Raw genomic sequence first — 23,183 nt, 5'->3', positions numbered from 1 at the left:
ACGCCGCTATACACTTTTGTGGCGGCCTTCAAACTAAGTGGAGACATATCCGAGACTTTTCAGAGTGAGGAGGGCGGGCTGCTGTGACAACAAAGAACAGTTGTTATGGCTCAATTGTCATGTTCCAGGCACCACTCAGGTCCAAAACCTAGATATTTTCAGTAGACTGAGAGACTGTAAATCTCTAAGTCAGCAGTTGGCAAACTACAACCCATGAGCCAAGTCCAGCCAGCTGCCTGGTTTTTTTAAAAACCTGCCAGCTAAGAATCATTTTTACAGTCTTAAACGGCTACATTTTAAATAGTTATATAAGGACCTATATAAAACATCTTCAAGTTGTGTCTTCGCTCATGAAGCCTGAAGTATTTACTACCAGGTCCTTTAAGAAAAAGTCTGTGGACCCCTGCTCTAGATGATACTCAAGCCCATTAAATTCTGTGAAGACCAATGAATAAAGCACAGCACTGTTACCATCACTAGAGATATCCAGCAGTCAGAGAACACCCAACCCAGGATGCCAAGTTACCCAGGAAGTGCCGCAGAAGGCTGGTGAATACACAGGATCGAAATAGGAAAAGCACACGGGGGACAGGGACGGTGAGTTATGTCAGCCAAACTCTGGGAAACTCCAATGACATTTACTCCTCACAACAGAGGAACATGTCACCAGCAACTTGATAGTTTGTGTCTCCCTATCCAGTTTGTTTTATCTGCAGAGTGTTCGAGTTAGCACTTTACTTAACACATTTTGCTTTACTGAAACCCATCATCCCCCATCCTCATCCTTTTCCTGCTTCTTCTGACCAATTCTCCTTTCGCCTACGTTGTCAACAGCCAATCCTTATTCACTTGGGCTTGGAGTGCTGCTGCCTCCTCCTATTATGAGCTGGTTAAGTCACACAATGCTTACAGCCCGAGGAATACATCATTATTGCTGCTTGCAAGGTAATATTATACCAATATTATACTGACCAACAGGTAATTACTGTAGACCATGTTTTTTATCCCACTTAAATGGGGAACACACGCTTGTGTCTTTGCCAATCAAAATGTTTTCTCTAGTCCCCAGAGCTTCTCTAAGTAATGACAGTAGACTTGGAGGACACCCCGAACCCTCAGTTCCATCCCAAGATTCATCATGCCCACCGGATCATAATACTCCCATTTTTCTAAAGAGTCAGAATTATCGACTCCTATTGTTGGACCTTCATATCCTTCAGTAAAAGGTGCTCGTCTGTTTGCATTTGATCTGTTCTATGAAGATGAGAAAGAAGACAAAGTTTCTGCACTTCCTCAGACTGCTCTCAATCTTCCCTTCTGTTACACGGACATTTTCCTTGGGGGTTCCTTTTTATCTCATGCAAAGGTAGATGTGGAGTTAGATGTGGGGGCACAATACTTTTCGATCTTTACTGTCACTCATAACTTCTTTCTAGTATTAATCTTTCTATTGTTGTTCTTACTCAATTTTTCTACTTTATTTTTTATTTACAGAGAAAGGGAGAGGGAGAGAGAGAGATAGAAACGTCAATGATGAGAGAAAATCATTGATCGGCTGCCTCCTCCATGCCCCACACTGGAAATGGAGTCCGCAACCTGGGCATGTGCCCTGACCGGGAATCGAACGGTGACCTCCTGGTTCATAGGTCAACACTCAACCACTGAGCCACGCCGACCGGGCTCAGATTTGCTATTTTAGTATCCTAATAGTCCTGCCAAACTACCTCTTTTTAAAACTTTCCCATTAGCCCTCCAGTTCTCAGTAGAGTTCTGGTCTCAGCAAAAAATAGCCCCGTTTCCTTTCCTGGCCTTCCTATACGGCTATTTGCAAGTTCCTGGGCCTTTTTATCGAACGACCGCCAACTATGAGGGGTGCGGAGGGGTTGAACAGAGAACTCCATCTTTGTGATCACGTGTTAGTCTAAATTACTTTACCAGCTCCCAACTATAGAGAAACTACATTGAAACAGGATGGGTGGGAAATTTATGGGGCCACACAGATAAGAAACTTATCTACACATCCTTCTAAAATATAACTTCATCTTTCAGAAGACAGTTGAACAAAACTTTGAGAGTTTAAAATATATACATGCACACACAGTGGGGAATTTTTCTCCCAACAGCAAATCATAAGTAACAAACCAAAACCACAGTCTAGCCAGTGATTCTCAGACCACCTTTCCCCATACCTTCATGTAGTTATAAACTCTCTCCTTTATCAGTATGATCATTAGCTTTCAAAAGCTCTCCCCATCACATTCTAATTTTGGAGAGCTTCTAAAAAATATGTGATCTATAGAAGACCACAAGAAATAAGAAGTGCCTCCTTTTTGTTTTTAAATTAAGATTAGAAAAACACCATGCACACAGAACAGAGATATTAACAAAGCACTTAAGTCAAAGGGTCTTTAGAAACAAGATGGACACATCTATTGTTTTGCACATGCCTCGGAAGTTGTCTTGGCTGAAGGGCAAGGAGATGAGCTACATGATTTCTCCATTCCTCCCTCTCTAAAATCCCCAGGGCTTCCGTCCAGAGTGGTTCAGTTGGCTGAGTGTCATCCTGTGCATCGAAAGGTTGCCAGTTCTATTCCCAGTAAGGGCACATCGAGCATTGTGGGTCCAATCCCTGGCCAGGGCATGTACAGAGGGCAACCAATAAATGTTTCTCTCTCACATTGATATTCTTTCTCTTTCTCTCTCTCTCTACCCTCCTTCCTCTCTCTAAGTATGTCCTCAAGTGAGGATTAAAAAATAATATTAAAGCCGGCCAGTGTGACTCAGTTGGTTGAGCATCCTCCCATGTACCAGGAGTTCACCCGTATGATTCCCAGGTTGCAAGCTTTGATCTCCAGTAGAGGGTGTGCAGAAGGCAGCCAACTGATGTTTCTCTCTCATGGACGTTTCTATCTTTCTCTCCCTATCCCTTCCTCTTTCTGAAATCAATAAAAACATACTACTAATAATAATAATAATTAATTAATTAATTAATTAATTAATATAAAATCCCCAGGGCTTTCTTTCTTCATCATCCCAATAAACCTCATCAAACGACTGATCTGGGGGAGTGCAGGGTGGGGTCCCAGCCTCAGATCACTGAGCAGAATTTCCTCACATGATGCAAAGTAGGATGTACAAACCTTCTATTAGATACTCTTTTTGTTAAGTGGCCAATTCTGAGGGAAGAATCCATCATTTTATGAGTGACCAGTTCGGGGAGGTGGGATGGGCTCAGGGAATCAAATCCACACAGATACAGACCTCTAACGTGCCAAACAGTAGTACAAATTCTGTCTCAGCTATTCGCGGGACTCTGGGCGGTGAAAAGCAGTCCTTTCCCACCTCACGACCGGCATTCTCTTTCACCACGGATGGCGCAGGCCGTCCGTCAACGGCAGACCGAGCAGGACGCTGCTGGAATGAGTGTGCACGTCCAGCCCCGGCCTTTGAATGGTCTGCCCCTCACTCCGGAACGTTTTCTCCAGATGCTGCCAGGAGACACTCTGTAATACCTACACCGCAAATCATCACATTCCCCACCCTCGCAGCCAGGGCTTGTCCTTGAGCGCCCCACAGGGTGCGAGAGTCACCACGCTGGCCCCTGATACAATGGCTCCTTACAAACCCAGAGGGAAACCTGCCACGCCATCTGCGTGATACCCTACAACGTGGGCCTCAAAATAGGACAATGCCCACTGTAGGTGTGCTCAGAGAATGATGCGGGGCATGTCCCACATCTCACGAGGAACGCATCCTGGCCGGCGTCCTCCATTTTTTATCAATGGAAACACGGCAGGCATATAACTGCATCTAAAATTAGAACACATGCGTCTCAGACATGGGACCATCTTGCAGGAACGGAATTACAGGCCACTTCAGATTCTTTTCCGACAGCCAAGAAAACTGCCTTTCCTCTGAATAAGAAAACAGTGCTGCTGTCTGGTTGTTTTAGGAACCAATGTGGGTTTATTTAAGTGATTTTAAAATTTTATCTACTGTGACACATTCAAGCCATCGAAACCAAAGTGTTTTCAGACTCGGCTACTATAAACTTAGAGAGATGATTGGCTGGACGATACTCACACTGAAAAGGTGCAGCTACTTGATCCGGCCCGTATCTTAAAGGGAACGAGCCTTCAGTGGACTGCTCTCCCGAGATCACCTTCTGGGCTGCAAAGTACTTGGGCTTGAGCACATATTCCTGGGTCTGGCCGTGATGAATCACCACGTTCTGGGAGGACAGGGGTGCCACTCTGGGGAGAAACCAAGTGAGGACAGGAAATAAATAACGGATATTTTAAAAGGCGAGTAAGAATAAGAGGTTAGTTAAACTTCAGACAGGAATATAAATTCCATCCCAGGCTCAATTTTTCCTTCGCATACTGTAGCTGGACATTTACAGCATCCAAGGAATTAACAGCTTACCCTTGGAAACCTCCCACATAACAGGGACTCTGCCTGGCCAGCCGAGAAGATTAAGGCCAAACGGGCCACCACCGGTGGGTTCTAAGGGAGGATTCAGAGCACAGCTACCAGAAGCCTCCATGCAAAACACATGGCATTTGTACCTAATAAAAAGGCATGCACGGTCAGGCACATATACAAAAAGGCGTCTTTTATGGTACACCGATAAATAAGTAGGCGGTGTTGAAAAGGGGAAGAGAATAAAGGCGGAATAAAATACAGAAAAGGGGCTAGGTAAGAAATCCCAAGAGGGAGCAGTTCGGTAAACTCAACAATGAGAATCTGTACCACACACAGTGGGGCCCTTCCTGGCGCTAGAAGGGAGGTGGGGCAACCACGGTGAGCCTCACTCTCCTGATCTGAACCACAGACTCTGCCACACAGGCTCAGGGGAAAAAGGCTTGTAACCATCGGAACACACAAAACTGAAAAAAATAAAAAGTGTCAATGATCTTTTGAAATATCAGTGATGATGATGACAGGAAAAACAGACACTCATTCTAGTTACCATTTAAATATTGTATGCTGCTTCTCATGATGAAAACTGCACTTATTCAGATTCGATGTTTTATGATTACCGGTTTCTAAGAATAATAAGAATGACTAATCATAATCGCATTATTTCTTCAATATGAGTCAAGGTCTCCGGGGACGCCTGAACACAATTCCTGTGTTTTCACCCTCCTGGCCCGACCCTTTATTTTCTATGACAGTTCTCTTCTGCTGCATGTAACGTATACTTTAAAATAATAAGCTTCACCCAGCTTTAGTCATTCCCTGAGAGACAGAACTGAAATCATTAGCTAAGTAAGACTAATAAATAATGAAGACTATGTAGAAGATATACCAACTGATTCCAGAAAAGGGCTGAATCGCTACTAAAAATTGTACGGGCAGAGCATTTTAGCAGCAGACGGGGCCTTTGGAAGGAAACCTGCCTGCTCTCTGGTGTAATCTTAAATTTTATTGACTGTGGCACATTAAAGTCAACTAAACTGAACAAAACTTTTCCACACTATGATACTCTAATTGAGGAAAATGGTTCACTGAGCTATTCTCACACTGATAAGTTACCACGAAACTCTAAAGATTGCCCCCAACGAGGGGCTCTGAGCCAGAGGAAGAAAAGACACCAAGGCAGGTCAGTATGAAAGGTGAATTGCCCATCCACCAAAAACACCACCACACAGGGTCTCATCAAAAGCAGTAACTGAGTCCAAAATAAACTCGGTCTATTTGAGTTATTCCAGTTGGGGCTGATACATGAGCTATTCAGGGGGACAGACTACCCATGAGAAATAGAGGAACAAAAAGAAGCTGGGGCCCTCAGCTGGTTGGAGCATCATCCCGATATGCTAAGGTTGCTGGTTCTATCCCCTGTCAAGGTACATCCATGGATAAACCAATGAATACATAAATAAATGGAACAACAAATCAATATGTCTCTCTCTCTCTTCTTCTTCTCTCTTTCCAAAATTAATCAAACAATTTTTAAAAAAAGAAGCTGGGGTTGAGGGTGCTTCTGTATTAACTAGTGATCTAGATCTATCACTTTTTTTTTTAGGAATTTCTTTATTCTTCAACAGTCTGCAGAGGGACTTTAAATATAAAATAACATCCTTGGCAATCTGTTCAGCTCATAAACAAACTTTGGGAGCATTTTCATAAATAAAAAATCATAAATGCTAAACACCTATAGCCATTCAAATTGCTTTCAGGAAGTCTCCTCTATGATCTGGTTTGGAATTAAGAAACAGTACTGCCCTGGCCGGTGTGGCTCTGTTGGTGGGGCATCGTCCCATACACCAAAAGGCTGCCGGTTTGATTCCTGGTTATGGCACATGCTGGGGTAGAAGGTCCCTTACACCAGTGGTCGGCAAACTCATTAGTCAACAGAGCCAAATATCAACAGTACAACGATTGAAATTTCTTTTGAGAGCCAAATTTTTTAAATTTAAACTTCTTCTAACGCCACTTCTTCCAAATAGATTCGCCCAGACCGTGGTATTTTGTGGAAGAGCCACACTCAAGGGGCCAAAGAGCCGCATGTGGCTCGCAAGCCGCAATTTGCCCACTACTGCCTTACACTATCATCATTTTTAAAATTCCTTTTTATTTTTTCTGCTCTGGGTGTTTTATTCTACCTTGTCTTCCAAATCACTGGTTCAATCCTCTGCTTCATCCAAGCTACTGTTTATTCCTTCTATTGTATTTTTCATTTCAGATACCGTATTCTTTTTCTGGTGTCCTTTTTTATGCTTGCTCTTTGTTGAAGTTCTCACTGAAGTTCCTTGAACATCCTTATAACCATTTTTTTTTTAACTCTCTATCTGGTAAGTGACTTGCCTCCATTTCATTTACCTATTTTTCTGGAGATTTCTCCTGTTTCTTCATTTGGGAGATGTTTCTTTGTCTCCCTCTTTGGGTTGCCTCTTTGTCTTTGTTTCTGCTCTGACTTCTAGTCTTGGTAGAGTGGCCTTATATAGCAGGTGTTGTGTGGGACCCAGTGGCATAGTCTCCTTAATCACCTAAGATGGGTGCTCCAGGAATGTCCCTTCTGTGGGTTAATGTGGGCCCTCCTGAGTCCAGAGGATGGAGCTCTTTTATTTCTCCAAGCCCATGCCCTATGGAGGGGAGTGCTCACAGTGGCTGTCCCCTCAGCTTTCTCCCCAGAGCCACAAACTCCAGTCTCTCTTCTAACAATTCTAGTCCACTCCACCCTCCCTCTGCTGGAGCCCAGGAGAAGAGACTGTGGATGAGATTTTCTGTGTTGGCCCTCTTTGAGGGTGCCTGTGTCTCTAGCAGACTCCGTCTCTCCCTGGTAGACAGAATCCCCACTGATTTTCACAGCCAGATGTTATGTGGGCACCACTTCCTGGCTCTGGGCTTGCAGTCGAGATCCCACGATTCTCAGGGGGAACCCCCACAGCTGAGATATCTCTCTGTAATCCCTGCCATGGGAGCAGAGCCAGCCCTTTTTGCATCTCTGCCCCTCCTACCAGTCTCAATGTGGCTTCTTCTGCAATTCCTTGGTTGTAAGACTTATCCTCAGCTAGTCTTCAGTTGGCAGTTCAGTTTGATTGCTCTATATTTTAGTTGTAATTCCAGTTTGGACATGAGAGGAGGTGAGTGTAACATCTACCTCCTCCACTGCCATCTTGATCGCTAGATCTGTCACTTTCAATCCTTTAGTCTTAGGAAAAACCATCCTGGGCCTGGATTTTCCCAGACTCAATGCCACAAAGAGCACTCCCCGCCCTTTGTCACTAGATTAATGACTTAAATTACTAAAAGCCTTCACATTGTAAACACTTTTGTTTCAATGATGTAAGTGTTGTTTTGAACTTTAAGTGTGTTTGGTTGGGATGGAGTAGAAAGTGAAACAGCTGGATACATCTGGTGGCGTTGATAAGAACCACAAGTCTATTCTGTTAACCTCGGGACAATGGGAAGCCCTCCGCCTCACCTCAGGGTCAACTGGCACCCCAGCGATGCTGTCACCCTGTCCCTGTGCTGCTGGCACCTGCTGAGAGAAGGACAGGCTCACTCCTGTTCAGAAGAGGACCGTCCAACATCCCAGGAGACCTTGGGGCTGCTACAACCACTTCCTGCTCCCGCCACAAACCAGGTAGGTGAGACTGCAGGGTCTTCCTTCTAGCTGAGGTCCGCCCCTGCTTTCCCCTCTGAATCAAGGAAGTGAGAGGCAGCAAGAAGTGAGCTGAAAGCATATGTTCATACGAATTCCTCTCCCCTACACATAACAGAAAGGAAATGAACAAACCGAGAAGATCGAGCTGTACTGGGTCTAGAACTTAATAACCCTCGACCATCACTAACTTAAGGACATGAGCAATAAGAAATTACCGGTGTAATGGCACTTAAGTCTTCCTACAGAAAACTACTCTGCAGGTTACAGCACATTATAAATACGGAGCTCCACAGAACTGCGCTTCCCTTCCTCCATCTCATCTTCCCTTTGCCCCCAACGCAAGGGTGTAAACACACAGGCTCATAAAGACACACAGACACAGAGACTAAAGCCACTCTGCCTGACAGCCCACGGAGAAAGAAGCCAGGCCATGCACAGTGGGCTGGCAGAGGGCAAGTAGAGGAAACTGCCCAACCACTCAGTCCACAAAGGCCTATACTAACTGTAATCACCACCCGACCCTCTCCCTCACGTCCTCCTTTCACAGTTGGTGTCCACCTTTTCCTCTAATTTCATCATTCACTGTTATTTCCATTAGACCAGAAAAAAATAAAAAAATAAAAAAAGCTTACCTATCACTAGTGAAGATCAGATCAGATTTGTCATAGCATTTCTCACAAATTCTTTTAAAGGATAAACTAAAATATTTGAGAGAAAAATTAGATTAAAAATGAAAGCTGTAGGCCCAGCTGGTGTGGCTCAGCGATTGAGCATCGACCCAGGAACCAAGAGGTCACCGGTTCAATTCCGGGTCAAAGCACATGCCCAGGTTGCGGCTGGATCCCCAGTGTGGGGTGTGTAGAAGGCAGCCGATCAATGATGTTCCTCTCTCATTGATGTTTCTATATCCCTATCATTCTCCTTTCCTCTCTCTCGAAATAACAATTTTTAAAAACTTTTTTAAATGAAAGCTGTAGGACCTCTGGTTCCTATGGCTTTTGGGGGGCACCTATATATCTCCCATTCCTCCTAAGATGCCCGTAAAATTCTAAGTAAGGAATAAAAAAGATATAAAGCCAGAGTTGGATATTTGGTTGTTATATAGCAGTACAGTCACACTAGTCATTAAAATATTGAAATACTCTGTTCTGACAAAAAGCTACTGACCCAAGCCCCTTAGTGCCCCTCCCTAACCCCTCCACGGGGTCCCCCAAGACATCCCCCCTCCACCCGTAAATAAGGAGTTGACATTTGGCAGAGCTAGCGATCTCTGTGTCTCTGCAACAGCATTCCTGCTGACCAGTCAATGCCTGTGCCACACAGGATACTAAATATGGTTCGTATTACCTGCAAATAAACACACAAGAGAGATTTCAACAAATCTGTAAGGGAGTCCATGAGGGTTGAGAAACCTGACTACCGTAGCAGCAGGAGGAAGCCACACTTTACATGGAGTTTCAGTACACTCCTATGTGTGTCTGTGCTTTGATATGACTAAAACAAGTCTTACAAAACAGCATCTACCCTTACTATGTGCAGGACACTAGTGTGTTCTCCTCTGATCTATTTTTCCCTATGACAGCCTGGGACCACTGCATTGATTGCATGACCTCATGACTCCCTAAGGAGTTGCAGCCAGTGGTTTCGGGGCACTTGGTCAAGAATCACTGGGCCAGGCACAGCCACAGAGGAAGCAGTCTTGCTAAGGAGCCACAGAGTTGTTCTGGATGCTGAAACAAGTAAAGCAAAGAGTGATAGGAAAAAGCAGGGCTGAACGCTGGTGTCTTAACTAAAAAGTCTGTCCAGGCATACCCCTGAGACGTTGCAGACCGCTGCCATACAGCAAGTGTCGCAATCAAGTGAGTTGTACAAATGTTTTGGTTTCCCAGTTCATATAAAAGTTATGTTTATCCTAGACCAGTGATGGCGAACCTATGACACGCGTGTCAGCACTGACACACGTAGCCATTTCTGATGACACGCGGCCGCATGCCAAGGATGAAACATTTGCTGCTCCTGAGGATGAAACATTTGCGACTAGAGTCTTGGAGTTAGTTTTTTCCTCAAAGTGACACACTACCCGAGTTATGCTCAGTTTTTTGGCGAAGTTTGACACACCAAGCTCAAAAGGTTGCCCATCACTGTCCTATACTGTAGTCCAGGGGTCCTCAAACTTTTTAAACAGGGGGCCAGTTCACTGTCCCTCAGACCGTTGGAGGGCCGGACTATAGTTTAAAAAAAACTATGAACAAATTCCTATGCACACTGCACATATCTTATTTTGAAGTAATAAAACAAAACGGCAAAAATACCCGCATGTGGCCCGCGGGCCATAGTTTGAGGACGCCTGCTGTAGTCTATTAAGTGTGCAATAGCATTATGTCTAAAACAACAATGTACACACCTTAATTAAAAATACATTATTGCTAAAAAATGCTAACCATCCTCTGAGCCTTCAGGGAGTTGTGATCTTTTTGCTGGTGGAGGGTCTTGCCTCCATATTGATGAAAACAGTGTCTGCGAAGTGCCATTAAGAAAGCGCAATAAAACAAAGCGTGCCTGGATGTGAAGGCCTTGTTGTCCCCACTCCAGCAAACAAAACATCCAGAAGTCCAGCTCCCACTTCCCTGGGGGACAGGAATGAGTATTCTCTCAAAGAATGGAACCACGTGGTTTGAACCACAAAACTGACTTCCCGAGAGGAAGGCCCTCTCCTTCCGGCATTTTGGGTTCCCCTCACATAAAGACTGGCTTCTCACATTTCCCCTAAAAGGAAGCTGCTTGCCAGGCAACCAGGAAGACTGGGAGCTCCAAGAGAATAATCCCAGAGGAGGCAAAAGAGAGGCATGAGAATGGAAAACATAATTGAAATTTTAGAGACGCTTGATTATATGGTGATGAATGCAATTGGTTGAGTGGATTTAGGAAAAATCCATTCAGATGTGATGCTAGGAACACCTCCTTTAAGAAGCACAGAGCCCTGGCCAGGTAGCTCAGTTAGTTAGAGCATCTGTCCTGATACACCAAGGTTGCAGGTTCAATCTCTGGTCAGTGTACATACAAGAATCAACCAATGGATGCATAAATAAGTGGACCAACAAATCAATGTTTCTCTCTCTCCCTTCCTCTCTCTAAAATCAATCAATAATAGAAGAAGAAGAAGAAGAAGAAGAAGAAGAAGAAGAAGAAGAACAACAACAACAACAACAACAACAACAACAACAACAACAGAGATGTCAGCAATGGACACATACGAAGGTAGAAACCCAAGTACCCGATATTTGGCCTTGCATTAAGTGGTACGTCCACAGACACAATGTCGCAAATGTCAGAAATACCCATGTTTCCAACTTTGGTGATATAAACGTGCAGAATGAGCTGGAGGAGGATGGAAAATTCTGCAAGAGGAAGAGGAGAAGTAGAGGGAAGCTTGAGAGGCCACTGGCCTCATCTTACAAAATGAAAGGTCACCAGATAACATTCATGACCTTGATGGATGAAGCTGATAGACGAAGTCGGTTTCAATGTGCTGTTGGGAGTTTGCACGGACAGAAACTCTGAATATGAAATAAAGATTTTTGAGAGGAAGGGTGGGGAGGAAGAGGTAAAGTAAATAAGGCAAATCCCATCTCCTGTGGCAAGAAGTTTTAGGCGACATCTAAAGGGAATAAATCAAGAAATGCCCGGATGGAGGTAACTACCGGAAGGACTAATAGAACTTGTGGTTAAGCGAGGAGGGAGGGGCAGGGACCAAGGAAAAGTATGCAGCATAATGGCAGTCGGAAGAAAGGGCCGGTCTGTGACCAAGATCGTTATGTTCCTTTTAGAGACAGAAATTCGGGGTGGATCTTAGGAAAAGCCTCCAGAGTTTAGGAAAAGTGATGTTCCAGGTGGGGCTGACTTCTCCAAAGGCAAAAACGTTTCAGAAAAAAATATGGAACCACGCGGTTTTGGAGGATATTTATTTCATGGCGGGATCATAAAGAGAAAACAAAGGTGGGGCGGTCAGAGCAGGGGAAGGACAAGAATGACGTCGGTCCAGAAATGACAAATGGAGGAAAGTTTCTGGGAGTCCAGGAGAAAGGACCACCTGTTCACTGCTGGGGCGAAACCAAAACAGAGAAATAAAACGTTAGAAAAGGTCACTGGTTGGGTGGTAGGTCGCTGGTCCCATCACACGGCTGCTTCAGTCCTGACAAGGGAAGTGTGGCCACACAGGGCGAAGCACTGGGCAGGCGGCGTGCTGGTGGCCCGCGGCAAAGGACAGGCAGGGAAAGCAGGGGGGTGCGGGCGGCTGGCCACCTGGGGACTGGGTCTGTGCGAACCTCTGCATCTTTGTAGGCAGAGGGGAAACAACTGCATGAAACGTCTTTCCTTCAAAGAAAGGATTAGTCACCCTCTGTTTACACGGCGGCCTTCAGAGTGGCGATTCCTGGCACAGGAATGAACTAAATTTTTCCATATTTCTACTAAATCCATTATTTGACCTGTGGAGCGGGTGGAAGGACCTGGCAAAACACAAGCCCTTTTCCACTGAAGAAAAGGGCGCTGGACCTCACAGAAGGCCATACAGTGTTTCCCACAGGAGGCCCGTCGGACACAGCGGAACCCTCTTCCCCAGGATTAGGAGACCCGGGTTCTAATCGGGCCTGAGAAAGGAAGCTGCAGGAAAGTCACCTCAAGCTTCTGGGGCCGGTTTCTGCCTATAAAACTCCCCTGCCAGACGTGCTGTGCCCGGGTTGTGCTCCACGTTGCTCAGAAGCACCGGTGACTACTGCTCGAGGAGAAGGAAGTGCACCTATTAAAGAAATGCAAGCTACGGTGCGATGGAGAAAACCTCTTTCCCCTTAAGTTCTCAAGGACAACACGCACACAGGGAAGGACAAAGAAATCAACCTCTAGGAAGATGAAGCCCTGGCCGGGGTGGCTCAGGTGGTTGGGCGTTGGCCCCTGCATGGAGGGGTTGCTGGTCCCCAGTCAAGGCACATGTTCCACCTGCAGGTTCCGTTCCTGGTGGGGTTTATGCAGGAGGCAGCTGCTCAGTGTTCTGCTCTCACGTTGATGTTTCTCCCTTGCTCTCCCTCTCCCTTCCTCTCTCTCTTAAAAAAATCAATAAAAAACAAAAACCTCTAGGAATATGTCACAAAGCAGCATAAGGCATGTGCATGTACACAGGTAAGGGGTAACAAGTATTTACCGCCTGTAACCCCCTTCATACAGAATTACCAGATCAAAAAACAATTAGGAGGTAAAAGGCTGCCGATGAGGGGACTAAAGGTCAGCTCTACAGCACGTACAGACCGCCAGTGATCGAGACAGGTTGGCACGGGCCAGAATTAACACAGCCAAAGCAAAATGAAACAAGCAAACACAAAGTCATGAGAACAGGCAGGAAGAAAAGATCACACTGAAAATATAAATGTAGGAGAGAAACCAGCAAAAATGCTCAGATTTTGAATGAGATGAAAAAAGCAAAAGGGAATGAGAAAATAAAATTAAGAAGGTAGGTGGGGCAGGGAGGGGGGAATTAAGGCAACTTTGGTGGTCATCATCAACACACACACTAAACACAACCAAGGAGTTTTGGAACCAATTGTCTCCGACCAGTGGTTCTTAATGGGGATGGGGGGGGGGTGGTGATTTTGCCCCCAGGGAACATTTGGTGCTCATGTCTGTTGGGAAGAAGCTAGGGATGCTAATAAATACCCATGATGCACAGGACAGTGCTCCACAGAGAAGAATTACCTGACAGTAAATGTCAGCAGTTTCAGGTTTGAGAAGCTCTGCTGTAAACATGCCCTACTATCACCAAACAACTATAATAGACGTACGAGTTCAGAGCCAAGTGCCTCTGGGAGTTGCAATGAAGAAGTCTCTTAAAGTGACGGGGCCAGGCACACCGAATTTAGACCGTAGACTAGAGAAAGAGATAAAAACTGTACCACCTTCTCCTGTGTCTTTGGAAGTCCCATTAAGACAGGAAGGTGGCCCTATACTCCAGTTGCCTGACTGGCAACCTGCAAGGGAAACCAAGAATATCGCTGAAAATGTACTGGGACAGCAAAAAGAATCGTAAGCATTTTTACTAGACCTATACTTTATTTACAGGGAATTGTGGGGCAGAGTACATGTTAATATCAGAAGGGTGCAGTCAACAAAACCTACAGTTGCTAGAAGAACTCACAGAGTAAAAGAGACTTAAGAGACATATAAACCTGTTATAAAGAATGAAGTTTTTTAAAGTTCTGATTTGAACATATAAGCTATTAAAAAACTTATGAAACAATTAGGGAAGTTTAAATACCGTACCTGGATTTTAAATGAAATTAAGTAATTATTTACCTTAGGTGGGATAACCGTCTTGAGGCTAGTTGTTAAGAGCCCTTGTCTTTTACAGATGCATGATGAAAGAGTTACAGATTGGCTTCAAAATAATCATGGGGAAGGAGGGAAGTGGGTTGGAGAGTAAATGAACACAGTGGGTTCTGATTTAATAATTATGAAAGCTGGGACATGGATACTTTGGGGTTTCTTTATACTATCTTCTCTAGTTTTTATACATTTAAACTATTCTGTAAGAGTTTACGTAATACAAATATACGAAGTTCTCCTTTGAACATTTTAAACATGTATCAAATGAGATCATGTATTTATTTACCAGTACTTTGAAAAGCAGAAAACATTACATAACAATATTACTTCTCATTCACTAAAAGGAAAAAAGGAGACAAACAGCAAGGGGGGGGGGAGAATAAAAGAAAAGACAAATTCCAGCCACTTCCTCTCATTTCTTCTATTTTCAATTACAAAAGCTACCTGCTCCTGGAGCAGATACCCTATCTGCCAAGGATGAGCTAACCATTCAAAAGCTCGGAAAAGGCACCAAAGACTAAAATCATCAAAACCTGGGCATGACGAAGTTATAAGGCAAATAATCGCGTAATGAAATACTAACTGAAGTCCTTAGCTTTGTCAAAAATGAGCAGCTACACTTAGTGACTTGGGGCAGCGCCCCTGAAGGCAAATGAAAAAGGAATTGCAGCCATCTCCTATTTAGCTAAACTAAGAGAGGCTGGAAAATGTCTAAATACAATCCAAGAAAATTCCAAATTATAAACAATAATGAAGGCTTCTACCCTATTGGGGAAGTGCCAATTTCAAGGCTTTTTAATCTAATTCTCAGAACCAGACCCTAGCGCTACCACTGATGGGAAGGGAGGGAAGAACAGGCTCGATTTCCTCACTGCAATGTAAGGGTGATGATATCCACCGCACAAAGTCAACGTGAAGACAAGCACGAAATGTGATTTTTTGTAATGTGTGACAATATTTAGCATGACACCTGATGCACACACAGGGTGGCAGGCCCCTCTGCTCCTGCAGCATCGGGGGACCACACAAACACAGAATCTCACCCTTCTCATGACATTAGAGTTCATGTCCAGAGACCGCCCAAATGTGTAGTTAAGAGGAGAGCAAAACTTGTTTGAAACCTTAGTTTTTAAAAAAATCTGAAGTTACTTATAAGCAATGAGCTCCAAATGTACAGTTGCATTCAGCAAGTGCGGGGTCAGCTGTTCATGCTCTCACACCCACAGAGGGAAGCCCTCCAGGAGGCTGCACACCCCAACACGACAGAGTATAGTTGGCAGTTCCTCAGAAGAGAATCACCGTGTGATCCAGCAAGTCTACGCCCAGGTATAGACCGAAAAGGCTTGAAAACAGAGGCTCAAACAGATACTTGTCCACCAGTGTGCACTGCAGCATCATTCACAACAGCCAGAGGTAGAACAGATGAATGGATAAACAAAGTGTGGTATCTGCACTGAGGAGCCAGATTATTATGACCACCTGACGTTTGTAGGCAAATTAGCCGTACAATGCATTGTATGGGATATGGAAGCCAAAGGCCTGTTCGAACACCTTTGCTGTCTGCAGTTACCAAGATAAAACGTCTCCAATTCGCACAGGAACACAAGGATTGGACAGTCGAGCACTGGAAAAAAGTCATGTGGTCCGATGAATCACGTTTCCAGTTGCATCATGCAGATGGCAGAGTGAGAATTTCACGGAATCAGCATGAAAGCATGTAAAGTACGACCCTTCAAGCTGGTGGGGGCAGTGTTATGGTTTGGGGCATGGTTTCCTGGCATGTTTTGGGCCCTTTAATTCGTGTGGAACAACGTCTGAATAGCACAACATACCTAAGTATCGTTGCTGATCAAGTTCATCCTATCATGTTGATGGTGTATCCCAATGGAGATGGCTTCTCCCAACAAGACAATGCGCCATGCCACGGTGCTCGTGTTGTGCAGGAGTGGTTTCAAGAACATGAGGGAGAATTTACCTTGCTTAGGTGGCCCCCACAATCACCAGATCTCAATCCAATTGAGCATTTGTGGGATGAAGTTAAAAGAGCCATCAGGCAGCTGGTTCCACAACCATCAAATCTCACAGAACTGGACAGTGCTATTCATCAGGCATGGTGTCAGATTCCTCACATCACCTTTCAACATCTCGTGGAGTCAATGCCAAGAAGAATCGCCGCAGTACTGAAGGCAAAAGGTGGCCCAACGAAGTACTGATGGGGTGGTCATAATAATCTGGCCACTCAGTGTATATGTATGATAGAAAATTATTCAACCATAAACAGGAATGAAGTTCTGACACGTGCGCCAGCATGGAGGAACCTTGAAAACATGATGCAAAGTGAATAAGCCAGATAACAAAAAGGCCACATTTATATGACTCCACTTCTAGGAGGTACCGAGAACAGGCAAATTTAGAGAGAAAGTACAGTAGAGGTTAGCAGAGAATGGGGGGGGGGGGGGGGGAATGTGGGGTCATAGTTCAATGGGGACAGAGTTTCTGTTTGGGGTGATGAAAAGGTTTTTAGATACAGATAGTGGTGATGGTTGCACAACAGGGTTTAATGTAAATAATGCCAAGGTATTGTACACTTAAAATGACAAAGTTTGTTATATACTATATTTTACCATAATTTTTAAAACCTACATGAAAAAGACCCCAGATTCCTTGGGGAAAAAAGGAAAAAAAAAAACAAAAAACCACCAGCACTAAAGTGTCAGAGGGAGGAAAAAGGCAGTTTTCTTACTCCCACCCCACCCCGGCCATTCAGTAGTTTTGGATGATACAGTATAAGGTTTGTTCATCTCAGCCAATTCCAAATGTTTTGGTCCCCTTTTAGACCACCGTTTAAGAAGCCAATTCTACAGTAATAACCAGGTATATGGCTCTATCCCCCATATTACCATTTCAATCATTTTCCCCTCTCGCTTTCTAACACTCATGTTGGCCGCCGCTCCTTGAACCACATCGTAGACTTCAGCCTCGGCAGCCACAGCACGTTATGTTCTCCAATGACCCTGCGAGGAATCACCGTGGGGTTTGCCAGCTGTGGGAAATCACCTCCATCCACTCGCCTGGGAAGCCTTTCATACCTAACTCGGCTCATTCTCCAAATTCTTCATTGTCGCAGCAATTGTATTTACACGCCTCTTTTAGTCTACTCTCCATCACGGACCCTTCACGGCAGCAGGACCAGACATTCGTGGTTTGGGTTTTGGAGGCTACCGTGATGCACGCCCTCTCGTTACCTGCAAACCTGGAAGGATGGAAAAGCTAGTGGGAACATGTCAGACCACGTGCTCTTCTACACTTTCCCCTCATCCTCGCCAGCATCTTCCCTACACTGAGCTCTGGGGAGGCATCTAGGGAGAGTCAAGGATGCCGGCGACAGGTCCAGGATCCAAGAGCTCGCTTCTCCCGGATGGGGCATCCGCGGGGCTCATGGTGGCGGAAGGACAAACAGCACTGAGTCAGCTTAGGGAAATTCAAATCGTACTTCTGCCTGAGCCACTGAACCTCTGCCAGCCATGGATCCAACATCCAAGGCTCAGTGTTTTCGTGTATAAAGTGCAGGGCTGGAGGGCTCTATGCAATGGCCTCCAAAGTCCCCAGGTTCTGAAATTCAGTTCTAAGAACAGTGTTCCCCAAAGTGTTCTCTACTCACATCAAAAAACATCTCATGTAAGGAAGTGTTTTTTAAATACAGTACCCATGCAGATATTGGCTCAAAGGAGGAAGAGAATCTCACAGGGTTTAATTTTCCCACATCCAAGCGAAATAAAATTAATAAGAAGGGGAAATTCTTCAAATCTTTACAAAGTCTTACAATTGAATGCAAAAACCTCTGTCTTTCCAAAATGGTCTTTTTTTTTTTCTTCCCTATTACAATTGCTACTAAACTAGGTCACCTAAGTAATAAATATTGAAAGCATTTAACCAAATTCAAACATCTGTTCCAATCCTCTTTTAGGGCTGAATCCAGCAGAAACCAAATACCTACTGCCCTCCAGGCCCTGAAGGAGCCGCACTGCCGGGAATGTGGGCGTTTTTCTAAAGCCAATGTACCTGGTGGGAAAACTATGGCTCATTTCAGTATGTCTGAAGGACAATGAGAAATATAAAAAAAAAAAAAAAAAAAAAAAAAAAAAAAAACCTCTAAAAACTGCAAAGCACCATAAAATTGTCATTAATGACCCTCTTATCCTTCTTGTAATAATATAGTCTCATGGATCTTGATATGTCTGCAGCACTTGTAAAACCCATACATTTCTTTACGTATAGTGTAGCTACATATGTTATAAAGCCACACCATATAGTTCTGAGTTCCCATGGGTGTCAATTCCCAGAAGCCTGCAGAACTTCTTTCACAATTTCTTATTGTACAGAACTTCCATGTTCATTGTTATTGAAATATTTTACTTCACCTTCTGTCTTTTTGTTGTTGTTGTTAATCCTCCCCCGAGGATATTTTCCCATTGATTTTTAGAGAGAATGGAAGGGAGGGAGAGAGACAGAGAGAGAAAAACATCGTGAGAGAGACACATGGATTGGTTGCCTCCCGCACGTACCCGGACCAGGGCCAGAAGGGAGGTACATGCCCTTGACCAGAATCAAGGTACCTGCCCTTGACCGAAATCAAACCCAGGACCCTTCAGTCCGCAGGCCAATGCTCCATCTGCTGAACCAAACCAGGTAGGGCTCACCTTCATTACTGAAGAATTTCTCTTTGGAACTAAAATTCCAAGGTGGTTTCTTTAGCTATTTTTTACAAAAGTTTATAAACCAGTTTCTTTCCAGTTTAGAAATGTCCCACCATTTTATAACCTCCTTTGTTCCCCAAGAGAAGTCAACCATCATTTACATCATTGTTCCAGTGTATGTGATGTAACTTTTTACTCTGGCTGCTTTCAAGGTCTTCTCTTTAGCTTCGATTTTCAGCTGCTTTACTATGAAGTGCTGAGGTGTGGTCTTCCTTGTACTCACGTTACTTGATGTTTGCTGAGCGTCTTACATGAGTGAGTTTGCTCTTCACCTGGGAAACTGTCCGCCATTATTTCTTCAAAACCTTTTCCTGCCACATTCTCTTCTTGCCCTCTAAGACACAATTCCAGGTATATTAAATTATTTTATACTAGAGACCCGGTGCACGAATTCGTGCACAGGTGGGGTGCGGCCAGCCTGCCCTGATCTGGCCGATTGGGGCCGGGTCAGCCAGGGGGAGGGGCTGTGGAAGGTTGGCTGGCCCCGCCTCTGATCAGGCCTATTGGCCAGCAGCAGTGTGCGTCATAGTGATCGGCGGTTCCGCTGGTTCCGGTCACTTGGCTTTTATATATTTAGATTAATTTCTGGATAAAAGCACCAAGACTTTGTCCACTTTTAACCATTTCTCTCTTAGTTCTTGATAGAGGATAATTTCTATTGATCTAGCTGATCCTGTTTTACTTCTACTTTCTTTGTTTTCTACTTTTCTATTAAAATCCCCCATCTGTGGTTTCTTTATGACTGTTTTCTTGCAAGTCAAGCATATCTATAATAGCTCCTTCTAAAGTCCTTATGCAGTAATTCTAGCATCTCGCTCCTCTCAGAGTTGTTTGTTGTCTGTTGACTGCTTCTTCTCTTGACGATGAGTCATAGTTCCTTCCCTTCCCAGGATGTTTGTGTGGGAAGAATATTATGAAAACTGTTTTGTAGAGGTTCTGTATCTTTTCCTGAAGGATGTTTCGTTCCACCAGACAGCTAGTTGGCCAGATTCAAACTCCAGTTCTGTTTGCCTTATGGTGCGTGGTGGCTGGATCTGCTCAGTTCCTTTAGCTTTCCAGCTGCTGCTTTTCAGGAGAACTTCAGAGTCTCCCCAGGGGTCAGCCAAGATGAGGGCAGAGTTTATATTCAGATGGAGGGGCTCCCTCTTCTCCAGTCACAAGTTCCATTCATCTCCTAACTCCTCAAGCCAGTAACTGCCCCTTTCTGCTCTAGGTCCAGCCACCCCAAGTGGCATAGACTGGGGAATGCCATCAAGCAAAAACAGAGTCTATAAACGTTGACTTTACCCAGTGCAATTCGTTTCTTCCAAGAAGCAACTCCCCTCCAACTTCTGTTCGTTTTCAGTTGTTATCTGGAGCCTTCAAATAGTTGATTTTATATTTCGTCCAGAGTTTATAATTGTTTTCTGCAGGAATGTTAGTCTAACAAAAGTTTGCAACTATTGGCATTGTCAGAATAAAAACCTTCCCCATCTATACTTAAAAAACAGGTTTCTTTAATTCAAGATCACTATTATTTTACATTGATATTTACATATCATTGTTTTTTAAAAGCACAGAATAGGAAAACAATTCCTTGTCATTTTTTAAATAATCAGACTACCTAAGGAATAGTGAGGACCTTAGTTTTCAGTTCCATACCAACCATTTGTTTACACTAATAAAATAAGCTTAGGGTATAAACTTGGAAATGGCCACAAATGCATATTTACATTTGGTGATACAATTCTTTTTAAAATAGGAAAAAATATGACCTCTTTAGAGAAACAGGATTTTTTCTCATTTGGAAGATAGCATGACCTCGAATGCAGTTCAGGAAACCATGGTGTTGCCATCATGTACAGTGCAACTCATGAAAGCAGTCTGTTTGCCACGGCCAGCAGGATTCATCACATTTCTGGCAGCGGGGGACTCTGTAAGCACTAACTCATTGAACAATCAAATAGCATCATTATGTGGTACTCCCTGAGCACTGCAAGCCAACTGGAATAAATGGCTTTATGTAATTCCCCAGAGTTAGTCTGCAATTCATGTGATAATGGTCTGGGGTATTCTATATCCAGCAAGGAAGACAGTTCTAACTTCGTTGATGAAAATCAATGTTTACACAGCTAAAGACTTGAATACCAATCAGTCCATTCACCTCATTCTACAGATGGGGAAACTGAGGGCCAGAGGAATTAAGTAGTGTATCCAAAGATGACAAAATTAAGTAACTGTCAACAATATCTTACACTATTCCTCCTAGATTCAGGGAGGAAAGTTAATTATGAAAGCTATATCAGAGATAGGAGCATTAAGAAAAGAAGGAAACAAAACTCCTTAAATTTTTACTCGCTCGCTGCTTGGCAAAAAATGGGCATTTAACCTCCTTGTGTCTTTAAAAAATAGAGACAGCAAAATAAACGTTTCCCAAAAGAATTATCTTGCAGAACGATTAATAAAAAGAATTGCAAATAGTTCACAAATATGAACTACAAAAGCTCCATTGAAAGTTGTATATCATTAACTTGCATTACTAACCTGCTACCTTTTCTTGCCAGAATCCATTTATCCTGCTAAAATCTCTTTTCACATCTTTCAGTTCCACATTAAACTACCCATGTGGGACCCAGGAGATGCTAAGTTCTAAGCCCTAATTTGTTGAAATGTTGAAAAGAAAAGAAAAAGGACTGGTGATTTCCTCATTTCTATGAGATTTTCCAAGAAGGCCAAGGCAAGTCCTAAGAGATCATCATCATGATTATTACTTTATATTACTGTAATAGCTCTCTTCCATGGAGTTCAATTAGTTGGCTTCTGATAAGTGTAGTTTCACAATCATTATTTCTCTTCAACAGAAAAAAACTGCATGTTTAAAACCGAAAGAATAAAAATAATCTTGGGGTGTGTGTGAGTGTGTGTATGTAGACATATAGACACACACATATGTGTTGTAACAGTTGTCTGGGTTCTTAAGAGTGAAACCAAGAGAACAATTTAGAAACATTTACACTGGCAAACACAGAACCCACAAAGGTAGAACATTTAAAAATATATATTTTGAGCTGGCCTATCTTAGCTGCCAATAAAACCTGCCAAGAAACTGTTTCAAAATGCTTGGATTGTTCTAACCGCCTCCCCCCGAACCTCCCCCCCCCCAACTGTTTCCACCAGGCAGTAAATAAAATCCCATCAATCTCATTGAGTGGGAGGGAGGGCAGAGCAGAAGACCATGGAGGGAAAGACGGGCAGGCCAAACCCGCTTGCATTTAACCATCTTAACTGCTGGAAACCAAATATTTGATTTTGCTCACTTATTTCCCTTTGAAAATACACGCAAGTGAAACAAAGATTGGATTCAAATATACGAGGGACTGGTTAGAACGTTATGAATAAAGTGCTAGTTCGTTGAAAGCTATGTTCCCCTCTAGAGAATGTCTGCGTGAGTGAGTGTGGGTACCACATGGTCTTGATGCATTGGATGCCCTGTGGGGTGGTCTCTTTCTCTTACCCCTTAGACTTCTTGCCTCCCACCTATGACAGTAATGAAAGAAAGTACATGAAATTAGAAAGGGCTGAACTCCTCTCTGTACGAGGAAGGAACTCCGTCTCTGAGGCAGCTCAGTAAGGATGGGTGGGATTTATACAACAAAGAGCAGCATGTACTGGCAGTAAACAGGTCCAACAAGGGATGTGGAGTGAGAACCGTTTCAGAGAGTTCAGGACCCTGGAAATGAGGACTCTTTGGGGGGTAGCTGCTGTTTGTAGAAATCAAAAACAATGGGGGGAGGGGTTTCCAGTTTTCTGTGGGACCCAGGAACTCCTCAAATATTTCACTCATTAAGTATTTCAATCAAAGCTGAAACTAATTACTAATGTTTCCTCTAAGGCTAGAACTCTGCCTATGAAACATCTCTCCACTACTTATTCGTCCAAGGAAAACACACTGATCCCACTGT

General features: G+C 43.8%; 1 protein-coding gene across 6 annotated transcripts in view; it reads right to left on the bottom strand.

The window, feature by feature from the left end:
- Positions 1-23,183, bottom strand: part of LTBP1 (latent transforming growth factor beta binding protein 1) — a 340,385-nt gene that overhangs the window by 220,450 nt on the left and 96,752 nt on the right. For all 6 annotated transcript variants that reach the window (XM_079791755.1, XM_079791759.1, XM_079791762.1 and 3 more), the window contains exon 4: positions 4,084-4,253. In XM_079791755.1, coding sequence (XP_079647881.1) covers positions 4,084-4,253 — 170 coding nt within the window. The remainder of the gene's footprint in view (positions 1-4,083; positions 4,254-23,183) is intronic.

The sequence above is a fragment of the Cnephaeus nilssonii genome, assembly GCF_951640355.1.
Source record: "Cnephaeus nilssonii genome assembly, chromosome: 15".
NCBI classification, from domain to species: Eukaryota; Metazoa; Chordata; class Mammalia; order Chiroptera; family Vespertilionidae; genus Cnephaeus; species Cnephaeus nilssonii.
Note: the sequence above shows the minus strand (reverse complement) of the source record. Positions and strands in the feature narration are given on the sequence as shown.